Source organism: Anastrepha ludens, chromosome 2 (genome assembly GCF_028408465.1).
Source record: "Anastrepha ludens isolate Willacy chromosome 2, idAnaLude1.1, whole genome shotgun sequence".
Classification (NCBI taxonomy): domain Eukaryota; kingdom Metazoa; phylum Arthropoda; class Insecta; order Diptera; family Tephritidae; genus Anastrepha; species Anastrepha ludens.
Window position 1 is genome coordinate 122,386,762 of NC_071498.1, and position 12,436 is coordinate 122,399,197.

Genomic DNA, 12,436 nt, shown 5'->3' on the forward strand with positions numbered 1-12,436 from the left:
CTTATTTGCTGAAAGTGCCTTAGCAGTCAATGTGTTAAGTTTAATTCAGCTGCCATAGCCAAATGGTTAGTAGGTGACTGATACTCAGTAGGCAGTGCCCGGATTCAAAACCAGCTGTGGGCACGAAACACTAAATTTACCATATATGAAATGTTTTTTCTAACAGCCGTCGCTCCTCGGCAGGTAATGGCAAGCCTCTGAGTGTTCTTATATTTCTGTCATGAAAAACCATCTACGCCGTTCGGAGACGCCGTCAAACTGTAGGTCCCTCCAATTGTGGGACAATAAGAAACAAAAGAGGATGTAAGCGGCGGTATTAAAAAAATTACACTTTTCCCAGGCATATTCATATCGAAATTAAATTGATTTTTTGACACTTTAAATTTTGTTTATAATTTATTTAGCCTTTTTTAATAGATGCATTTTTTGTCCAAATATATTCAACTGTAAACGACTAGTTCGCAGCGTGGGTTTTTGTTTTTTGATACACAAATAAATAAAAGTTGGACTTACACCAATTTTTGTATGTTTTCTTTTTAATTGTATGCGATGGTAAAGCGTAATTCCGAGTAAACCTTGATTTCAGAAAATTGTCAGGTTTTGTATGTGCATAAAAATGGCACTTTCAATATTTTATTATTAAAAGAAAAAAAAATATTATTAATATTTATTCTCGCCGATTAGTCATATGGAAAAAATTCTCATTTATAAAATGTTTCTGTTTTTGTTATTTTCTCTACAATTTACATCTCAATAATTCACTTCATCAACTGCACTTCGCAAATTAAATGAAAAATGAAATATGAAAAAAATGCTGAAAAATGCCTGAAAATATCAACACGAATATCTCACAAAAAACAAAACGAATACCAACACCAATTAAATCGGCCATAATGCGCAATTTTCACAACGAAAAATTCATACTTTTATGACGTATAAACAACTTGGACAACGTGCACAAAAACATTAACAATGTTAATCAACGCGCAAACAAATTCGAATTGCAATCCTCGAACAAAACATGACCGGACACAAAACAAAACAAAAACAAAAAAACAAAAATCAACAAAAATTGCCATTTGGCTTACAAACATAAATCAACGCCAATTATATTTACAAAAACGAAATCCAAAACCAAACAAAAAATTACAAAAAATCACTGTTGGCGACTTGGACACGTTTCTCTTGTGGGCTCTTCGCTTCCCTCTCTATTGCCCTGCTCCTGCTACTGCCGTCACCCGGTGCTGCACTTGGTTGCCGTTCATGCACACGTACAGGTGGTCAGGATGTTGAAGTAGACCTCTCAACGGAAATAATCAAGCAACACTTTCAGGTAAGTCAGCATCTGTTTGGTGCAGCCGCATTGCCCTCACTCAGCTTATGTCGTTGTCTAAGTGAGTGAACAACAGCACAGCTTTAGCAGCTAGCAGCAGTAGCATCACCGATAAACACAAACTCTCTATGTAAATTTGAGCAACGCTTCACTGCTTTGCGGCTGCTGCTACGCTTCTCGTTGAGCTGTTGCTATTCTGCAAATGATGCGTGCAACCTACTGATGCAACCAATTCGCATGCATTGTGATTACATGCAGTTCTTCAGCGTTTAAGTGCTGAATTTCTTTTTTCGTCTTCTTTTTCTCTTTCTTCTCTTTCTTTTATTCTTTTCACATTCCGCCCATTTGACTTGCGTGAATGAATGCAATTGACGACATACAATGCCCCACAACAAACATCGTGCCTCACTGCTTCTGCCATCATCACCGCCGCTGTCGATGATGCATGCAACCAACTACTGCATCAACAACAATGCGTGCTGTACGCTTTCGTGACTTTGATCGCTTGCACAATTTGATGACTGCGTAAATCCTGGCTACCTCACGTTGGTGACGTTTGAGTAGAGTACCTGCCACACAGCATTGGATACATGTCGGGAGGATGCGTCATGCTCGTCGTCCTTGCAGCCTATGTTGATGCATTGTGAAATGCACCGTTGCAATCGCAATGCATGCATGACATCACTGCAAGCCTTTTACAAAGGTCCGCACGAGGACTTGAATTTGGACATTGCCTTCTGCCTCTGCAAGTGAGTATAGCTTAGAGAGTACACACCCGTATGCACACACATACATATATGTACAGGGTGGCTGATGAAAGCCGCTACCAAAAAAAAATTGAATAACTTTTTTTCTTTTTAAGTTATCTGTTCCATTTTTGTTTTAATTTGCAGATTGATCTTTAAAATTTATTAAAATGGATAACTGGGACACGCAAACAAGAATTTGGATAGTCCGCCGCTATCACGCACTGGAGTCCGTAGTTTTGGTACAGAGAGAGTACAGGCGGATGTTTGGCGGCGATCCCCCGAGCAGATGGACCATAATGAGACTGGTGAATAATTTTTTTGAGCAAGGAACAGTCGCAAGAAGACCTTATCATCGAAACCCACCAGTTCGGACGGAGGAAACGATCGCTGCTGTAGCTGCAGCTATACAAAGCAATCCAAGGGTTTCAACAAGAAGCTTATCTGCTGAACTTGGTGTCAGCCGACGGTCTTTGCAAACAATAATGCACAAAGATTTAGACTTATTTCCCTACAAAATTCAAATGGTTAACAAACTGAATGCAGCAGACTTGCCGATTCGCTTGGAATTTTGCCAGAAGATCCTGCAAATGGTGGAAGAAGACCAAAACATGTTAAACTGCCTTTTCATGTCTGATGAGGCCCATTTCGATTTAAACGGCAATGTGAACAAACAAAATTGTCGAATATGGAGTACTTCTAACCCACAGATACTCCACGAGACGGAATTGCATCCTCTTCGCGTGACAGTGTGGTGTGCGGTTTCTTCACGCTGTATTGTCGGGCCTTATTTTTGGAGACCGTTATTTGAAAATGCTGAAAGAATTTTTCTATCCAGAACTACGCCGAAAGAGAATTCCTTTCAACTCTGTGTGGTTTCAACAAAATGGGGCAACGTCTCACATAGCCCAGACTGTTATGACAGAGTTGCGACGAAAATTTCCCAATAAACTGATTTCAAGAAACTCCGAATTTCGTTGGCCCCCCAGGTCGCCTGACCTTACTGCACCTGACTTTTTCTTGTGGGGTTTATGTAAACAAGAAGTTTATAAAACAAAGCCAACAAATTTGGATGAACTAAAACAATCCATTCGGGCAACAATTGCGGCTATTCCTGTCGCAACTCTCAAAGCAGCAATGAACAACTTTTTACTAAGATGCCGCACTTGTTTCAACGAGCATGGGGGGCATTTAAATTCAATTATTTTTAAAACTAGTTAAGCTATTGTACATTTAATAAAATTTAATGACCTTCAACTTGAAAAAAAAAATAAATGAATTCCATACACTAAAAAAAAAGTTATTTGAGTTTCTTAATGTAACAAAATTCATCATCCACCCTGTATATCTAATATCAACCAGTACTCATCTCGCTACCTTGCGTGCACTAAATTGCAGCGAAGCCTCTGCTTGCATGACTGAAAGCTATATGTATGCGTGTGCGTGTCACACGCATTTCAGTTATAAGTTGCTGCTATCTGGTCATGCACGCCTCGTGGCTTCCTTTTAGTCTTCGCTCTGCATTTTAGTGTAATCACTGGCGTTTCAAGTATTTGAAGCATTTGAAACAAGTCTGCCATTTTACTCATTTTGCTACGTTATTCTCAGTTGTGTGTGTGGTAAAACTTTTTTCTGTTTTTTTTCTCATTTGCTTCCTCTTCGCAGAAAAACAACGAATCGTCACGACATGTGCATGATTGCACAGGAAAAACTCCATCCAACTTGTGCACAAAGGCCAGCCGATAACAGTAATCAGCAGGGTTCAAATGGCATATACTACCACCCGCCACCGTCCTGCCATTCGGTGGCCGAAAACTGTAAAGAGGACCGTGAGTGCAGGTAAGTGGAAGTGAGCTACTCGTTTTTGGTCTGCTCTGCAGTTTGTGCACTTTCGAGCGTGCAGTGAGCGTAACCACCAAGATAATGATTTTAAGCTTTTTAAATACCAAACGCTGCTTAATGCCAAATCAATGTTGTTACGCTGTTTTTGGGGCTATGGAATATGTAATGCTGTATGCAAGTCTGTGGTGGGGTGCTTGGATGCGACAATTATTCGATTTATGCAAAGATCAAAAAGCAAGCACTTTGCCATATTTGAGCCAAAAAACGGCTTCCAATAAAAATCATTTGCCGTCCGAAGGCAGCATGCATCTGTAGTAGGCCCATTTGTAGAAAAAGCTACATGCACCATACTTTGGAGGTAAAGCTCGACTGAACAACTAATAAAAATTTATAAAATTGCAATTACCCTTCCATGTTCTTCGTTCCTCGTTGTTAAATTATATGTGTGCTCTTAGCATCGCATGCTTTAATTCAGGGCATATAAAGACCTTACATGGAAGTGGTACAGAAACTGGTGACTTGAAGATCTACAGACACAACAATGGTGCTGATTTTCGACGTAGTTGGATAGGAAGAAAGAAACCGGGAAGCAAAGTTTTGGCTAAATTCGTGCGGAGCTACTTATTAGATATTTAATTTTTTTTTTTTTTTGTATGGAGATGTGGCAAAATGCATTGAAAGCCGAGTTGTGGGACTTGCCTTCCGGCTCACTGTACTCAAAATTCATCCCTTCTTCGTTTCCCTTTGTCCGTGGAACTATCGTTAGGTATTGCTTCGCGGAGAGAGAGCGGACTATTGCCTTTCTATGAAAATTTGCCTAGACGCTCCGCGCAACGTAACTTTATGGTGATTTTATTTGCTGCGATGCAAACAGCGGACCGGTTTTCTTTTGACACAAGCATAATATCAACCAGGTTTTTAACCTTAATAGGTTTTACTACCTTATTTCTCAAGACAGTCCTTTGGGTTTCAAACTTCATACAGACAAAAAACAAAAACAATGTTCTGCGTCTTCAATAACGTCAGTTTCACACAAGATGCAGTATGGGTCGTCTTCATGCCCGAATTTATGGAAATCAAACTTGAAGCAACCGTGTCCTGTTTATATTTGGGTAAGGTGAAAATCCACATCCCCATTTCGTCTGTCTAGCCAACTTTGTAAAGAAGAAATCAAGCAAAAGACGCAACGTCCATTTGCTGAATTACTCCACCAACTCTACGATTTCTGCCAACAACTCTCTTTCACTGCTTGACGACTTATTTTACTTTTTGAAGATTCATCCATCTCCCTCGCCAAAATTGCTATTAGGCAAAGCCTAGATATTGGAAGCGCTTCATACCCTTTGCGCACCGTTTCAACATAGCACGTGCAACATTTTCCCAGTTGTACAACATATGGATTTCTAAGGTACGAATTTTTAATTCCAACGAGAAAGCGGTGGCTACGAATCTTGGTCCCTTACATCCGTGCTTATCCGAAGACTGCAAATATTCGTCAACCCCTTGCATGCGGAAAATTTTTAAAATCTGGTGACCTCGGTTTCTTTCAAATCCAGAGTTACTTATTTCGACCAACGAACACCCTCACACAACACAACTCATCCTCAAACGCAGACGATTTGGCTGGATATGTCACACTTTGCGCAAAGATGTCAGCGAAGTATGCGAAGAATTGCTGTATGGTGGAATTCGCAAGGTGTTAGAAACCGTCGAATACCTAAAACCTCCTGGTGATTCATGGTGGAAACGGACTGATCAAACTCAAATACATCCTGTCATTTTTTAAAACAACTGGCTCACAATCGAAATGCTTCCAATACTTTTGTTATGGCCTATGCAACAACCGGAGTTAAACGAAATTATATAAGAATATACATATATATAAGCAGGTTTACAAGGCAAATTGAGCTTCTATTCTGCGATTGGTGTTGGTAGGCCACTAATTATGGAATTGGGCGAAAATTGATGTACTTAATTACTTTGCGATAGCCTATCGGGTTTGTGTTGTCTTGTCGAACTGTCGAACCTTTTGCTTCAACTCAAGTTCAGCTTATTCGGTCGCACTGGCGGTGGGCTGTTCGCTGAAATTAGGGGTATTTCTGTAGAGGCGGTATTCGAGCGATATTAGCAGATACTCGGCGATTATTCTAAGAACGCTGTTTTGGCCAGTCTGCACCTTTATTCACTGTATCCCTTTGCTCCGATGTAACCAAATTCGAGTTGAATGGTTTGCTGCGCCAATACAACACCTTGACAGATAACATTCGGTACTAAAATAATTTCTCCAACAAATGGTTTTCTGTTATTGCAATGTAATTCGATGGAGATCATGATGATACACTTATGCTCGAAACGAGGACACTTAATCTTTTTTTTATAGATGTGGCAAAGCATTAAAAGCCGATAAGTGTGAGACTTGCATCTCAACTCACCCACTAAGCCCATCCATTCCCACTAATACTTGGGTCAGGTAGAAATCTATTTGTCCACGTTTTCGATTTATCCATTTGACGATATTCGGAATCAATCGATACTTCCATCGTCCGTTGCTCCATTCCTTCTGGCACGTACTGAGGCTTTGCTCCCGTTCAGTCCTTCGGTTAGTCAGTCATGCTGGATCCGCTCGATGTTTTTTATTTTGGCGAATTCGACTGCGTTCAGCTTAACCGGTAGAATACCCACGAAGACGAACACCGCATCTTCCGATACGGTGCGGAATGCGCAGCATACCCTGAGGACACATAACCGATATACCGATTTGATATCTTTCATGTATGAGCTGTATTTTGTTGCTTCCACCCAGGCTGGTACAGCATATAGCAAGATAGATGATGCCACACTGCTAAGTAACTTTCTAGAAGCCTGATTAGGGCCTCTCGTATTCATCGTTTGGTTTCCTGTCTCTACTATTTTCATGTTACTAATAAGAACTGCTTCTGTTGTATGATTTGCAAGGCTTAAACCACTTTTGCGCAGCCAAATTTGTGTGATTTCGACTGCTTGGTTGCAAATTGCTTCAGCCTGGTTAAGGAGTTTAGCAACGACCACGATTGCAATGTCATCAGCAAACCATATGATTTGGGATCCTGGACGTAGTTTGAGACGCAAGACTCCGTCGTACATTATATTCCAGAGAAGTGGGCCCAGCACAACCCCCTGTGAAACTCCTCCTGTTACACTGTACCTTTTGAATCCTTCGTAGGTTTTATATTGGAGGACTCTGTTAGAGAACTAGCTTGCAACCAACCATACCCTTTAGGTTTTAGCACTGGTTTTTGCTGTTTACACTCTTTCGGGAACGTGCATTCCTCTAAGCAAGAGTTGCAAACATCCATAAAGATCTCTGGATGCTTTTGGATTGCCAACTTTGGGGCTTCATTCGGGATCGCATTGGGCCCGGGGGCCTAATTGCTTTTAATTTGTTTGCAAATGTGCAAAATTTCGTTACTGTTGGTCAAACATCGATTTCCATCGTCTTCTATACAGTTGGCAACGTAGGCTACGATGCCATCCTGTTGGGGGAACAGTTTTTTTTTGACCACGTTGTGCAGTATAACCGGGCATTTCGGGGGCAGTAATTTCAAGGCTTTTGTAGTTTCTGAAAGCACAGGCGTTTGCTGCTCTTACTTGCACTTTTTAGCATTTTTCTTTTTTGTTTGTAAAGAAGTCTGTTCCTTTCAAAACTGGTATGTTCGTTTTGCTCTATTACATTCTCCGCGTACGATGCCATTTAAAAAATGTATTATACATATTTCTTTTCATGATAGGGTTAAAGTCCAGAAAGCTAGAAGTCTATCCTATTTAATATCCAGACCATTAAGCAGATTTGCCCAAAACTCTGTGTAAAGAATTCAAACGCATCTTGAACTTTGACTGCGTAAGCAGCGGAATTCGAACGGGTCAGGGTCCGATCATATTGTCACTTTCCGTATAATCTTAGAACAAATCAATGAGTAGCAGTCCGATATTCAGGCTTCTTATACAGATTTTAGCACAGCGTTTGACAGCATCGATCGAAATTCTATTTCGATTTCATTGCGTTCTAGGGGCATACCGGAAAAAGTCATCAGCATTATAAAAGCACATTAACATATGAAGGTTTTGAATGTAAAATTTTACACAACAAACAACTCTCGGATGCGATACGCCCAAAATCCGGCGTTTAATAAAGATTCGATCATCGACGCCAGTTGCAGAAATTATATGTATTTCTTCTGATAGGGTGTTTAAACCTGCGCCCCCTCGAATTCAAATAACACAGCATAAAGGCACTCGGATTTACAGTAAATTTGTTTAAGTGAAAGAGATTTCGTACAAGCAAATAAATCTTCTTTGTGTAACAGAGTAAATGAGCTAATGCAGCGCTCATAGCTTGAACTGCTTCTGGTTATTTGCTTATATTGTATTTGCTGCTTTTGAAGACAGATGGCAAACTATAATTTTCACACATTGCGATTTTCTAAATTTATGAACGAAGTTGCCAATCCCAGCAAATTTATCATATATTCGTATAGGTTTTTGCAGCTAAGTAACATGGATGTATCTACAGCTTCTCTATAACCTTTAACATAGGTTGAAAGGGCAATATGTTGCCAAGAGTCAAATCTCTGTCAATAATTAACGCCATAATTAAAATCATCAACAGTATCTGTTCATATTGACGACGATGATCCTGGCTAGACGATAACAGTAAAGAGGAAATGAGAAGCCCCATAAGGTTACCAAGTGGGAGGGCGAGGGGGAGATAGAGAGAAAGGGAAGGAAACAGAGGAGCATAGCCTCCTGTAGACACCTGGCTAAGATTCTGCATCAATGCATCATAAAATTGACACTTTGCTCTAATATGCCAGTTGACTACCATTAGCTGCACTCACGTACACACGAGTACTCACTCACATGCACACGCCTGTACGTAGCATCCCGGAGATATCTTCCTAAAAAGCGCTGTAGGTACTTCCTAAAATGGAGCTAAGGCTGAGATAAGTTGAGTTGTTATTAAAAGTGACACGTTCTTCAAAATAATTTACTGCACAAACTCATGCACTGACACATGCATACAGACATAGGTTTGCGTGCACTTTATTGCTACAGTTTGCGGGAATAGTGGCTGATGCAGCAGCTGCCAGCGGCAAATGCTGTCAATAATCTTGTTTGCTCCAGCAAACTACCCAAATAAACTGGCTGCCACAAAGTGTGTGGCAAACGAGCATCGTCGCGGTTTTTTACTTACTCTCTTTACACTTCAGCTGTCGGAGTGAAGATGTTGCAAGTAGCATGCATTTTCTTTGGAGTGACTAGAGCTAAGGAGCATCTAGTAAATAAAGGAGTAAACAGAAATATATAAATTAATGGTGCTATCGTTGTGCCTGGTCACCAATACATTCATATTAAAAGGAGTTTCAAAGCGTTCCCTGCAGGGAAAAGTATTATTTGTGGATTAGAATACAAGCATTTGACTTTTCAGCTAAACCAAAGCGTATTCTATGTTTGCCACCTTCTTCTTCTTAATTGGCGCTATAACCGCTTACGCGATTTTGGCCGAGTTTAACAAAGCGCGCCAGTCGTTTCTTTCTCGTGCTAACCGGCGCCAGTTGGACACACCAAGTGAAGCCAAGTCCTTCTCCACCTGATCTTTCCAACGCAGAGGAGGCCTTCCTCTTCCTCTGCTACCACCAGCTGGTACCGCATCGAATACTTTCAAAGCCGGAGCGTTTGTATCCATTCGGACAACATGACCTAACCAGAGAAATTAGAATTTTTAACACTGCCATGTCATATGAAGTGCCCATTGCCATATATAAGAAAAATACCAATCAAAGTACCAGTTTATACCAAAAATAATTCTGGTCAGTATGTTTATAAAGGAACCAGTTTGAGACCAGTTAAAATATAAAAAAAACATCCATTTCTTTGCCTTAAAATATTCTATTTCATATTAAAAGAGAATACAGAATTTGTGAATTTGCATAAAAATTATATGGAACTTCTTTTAGGTACAGAAATTCTTGCACACTCAAAAATTGCTTTAAATTTCCACTTTCACTTTTCAGCAAATCCTAAAAAAATTAAAAACAAGTTCATTAAAAAACCTAATAAAGAAATATAATTTTTTGTATTAACTTTAGAAACAGAAATAAAATTAATTTTATTCAAATTTCCTGAAGAGCTTTGAAGAAGGGAGAACATGCATTGCTTCCGGTGCGGATGATGTTACTTTAGCTTTAAGAAGAGAACTTCCGAACACACTCGGTGAAATTACGCAAAGCCTTCGACCTTCGCCATTGAATGGAATCACCTTCACGTTCAGCGAAAATGCTCGCTAACTAGGCTTGATATTAGACAGAAAGCTGAAATGGAAATTAAATGTGGAAGACAGAGCAAGGAACGCCTCAACTACATTTTACTTATGCAAGAAAACCATAGAGTGAACTTGGGGCTTATCTCCGAAAATAGTACACTGGTTGTATTTAGCAGTGGTAGGACGGATTGTACTATATAGAATATTAGTATGGTGGCCGGCACTTTATAATAATATTATTGTGAACAGATTGGCTCATATTCAAAGAGCAGCAAAGCTTATGTAAAGGGTGGTTAAATGTCAAGGGCCGACGTTGAATGTGAACCACACCTAAACGTCAAGGTTTTTCTGCATTTCATTTGGCATTTTTCAATTTCAGATTAATTCAATTTGAACTATTGAAAGATAAACAATCGAGCAACGCGTTAAAGTTATTCAGGCTTATTATGAAAACGGGCGTTCAAATCAAAATGCATATCGCGCACTTTCGAAGAAAATCATCTTCAGTGATGAGGCACATTTTCACCTCAGTGGATTCGTCAATAAGCAGAATTGCGGCATTTGGGCGAATGTTAATCCAAGCGTGATTTCTGAAAAACCAATGCACCCACAAAGAGTGACTGTTTGGTGCGGTTTATGGGCCGGCGGCATCATTGGGCCGTATTTTTTCCAAAATGAGGTCGGTCAGGCAGTTACTGTGAATAGTGTTCGCTATCGTGAGATGATAATGAACTTTTTATGGTCCGAATTGTAAGATATGGATGTGGATGATATGTGGTTTCAACAGGACGGTGCCACTTGTCACACAGCTAACGAAACAATGGCTCTTTTATGCGAAAAATTTGATGGACGAATAATCTCACGCCGCGGCGATGTCAATTGGCCGCCAAGATCATGTGATAGACACCGTTGGACTTCTTTCTTTGGGGTTATTTGAAAGAAAAGGTGTACGTCGATAAGCCAGCAACAATTCAAGAGCTAAAGGATGAGATGATTCGGCACATTAACGGCATAGAACCTCAATTATGCCTCAGCGTCATCGAAAATTTAGATCATCGGATGGAGGTGTTACGCTAAGGGCGCAGCGGCCATTTGGCCAATATTTTGTTCTATGCGTAATTCAGCCACACTAATATTATCATAATAAAGAGAAATGACAATAATTTCTTAAAAAAATTGTATTTTATTCAAAATCAACACCGGCCTTTAAAACTTAACCAGCCGTTATAAATGGAGAATGACTCCCATAGAAGCATTAAACGTAATTCTATACGTATTGCCAATTGTCTTATATGGCAAGAAACTGACTGCTAAAGCAGCATCGAGGCCCAGAGAACTCGCTCTCATATAAAGATGCTTTCGACCATATTAGAAAAGTTGTCCACTATTCCAGCTACAGTGTAGAGTTCCATTGTAATAAACTTTTTATCACAATATTCCCATATTTCTCCAATAGTATATTTACTAACGGATCTAAGCCTGATGAATAGGTATATGAAGGAGATTACTCTGAAAGGCTGAGCATCAGTGCATTCTTTCGCTTCCTAATCAGTGTAGTGTCGTTCAGGCAGAATTTATCTCCATAAGAGAAGGCTCTATTGCTCTTAAAGAAAAGACTCCTAACTACGAGGGAAGTATACCTATGTCTACTCGGATAGTCAGACAGCTCTGAAATCATTAAAGTCAGTAAAACACTCGTCAAAAACGGTAGTTGAATGCTACAAATTATTGCAGGAAGCTCCGCAATAATTTTAAATATACCTGATCTGAGTGACAGATCACAGAAATACAGAAGGTAATTGCAAACCAGATGAACGTGCAAGGGAAGGGACAACACTAAATATTCATCCAGATAAAACAACAATCTCTCAGCTCCGCCGTGCAAGTTATTAAAGGATATTGATGAAGTAATGCTACTAAAGCCCGTTGAAGGCAATCACTTTTTTGCTAAATAATCAGGCAAATCTCGCCAAAATGGAGCCACGGCCGCACAGCATCGCTACTGAATCTTAGGAGATAGACTATAAGAAATAAGATAGGGGTACTATCAGAGCATTGCCTAATTGGAATGCATGCAAATATGCAACCCCAGTCACAATGACTTTTGTCGGAGCTGTCAAGATACTGAAGAAGAGGAAACTGTGGAACACGTCCTGTGTACATGCATTTCTTTATACCCAAAAAGGCTTTTCACGCTCAGATTCACAGCCTTGAAGA

At 40.0% G+C, this 12,436-nt stretch overlaps 1 protein-coding gene across 1 annotated transcript in view; it reads left to right on the top strand.

Annotated features, from left to right (window-relative positions):
- Positions 1 to 12,436, top strand: part of LOC128854753 (uncharacterized) — a gene marked incomplete at its 5' end in the record, with an annotated part of 196,228 nt that overhangs the window by 133,596 nt on the left and 50,196 nt on the right. Inside the window, 3 exons of the mRNA XM_054089118.1 lie at positions 1,278 to 1,333; positions 1,898 to 2,082; positions 3,745 to 3,918. Of these exons, the coding sequence (XP_053945093.1) occupies positions 1,278 to 1,333; positions 1,898 to 2,082; positions 3,745 to 3,918 (415 nt within the window). The remainder of the gene's footprint in view (positions 1 to 1,277; positions 1,334 to 1,897; positions 2,083 to 3,744; positions 3,919 to 12,436) is intronic.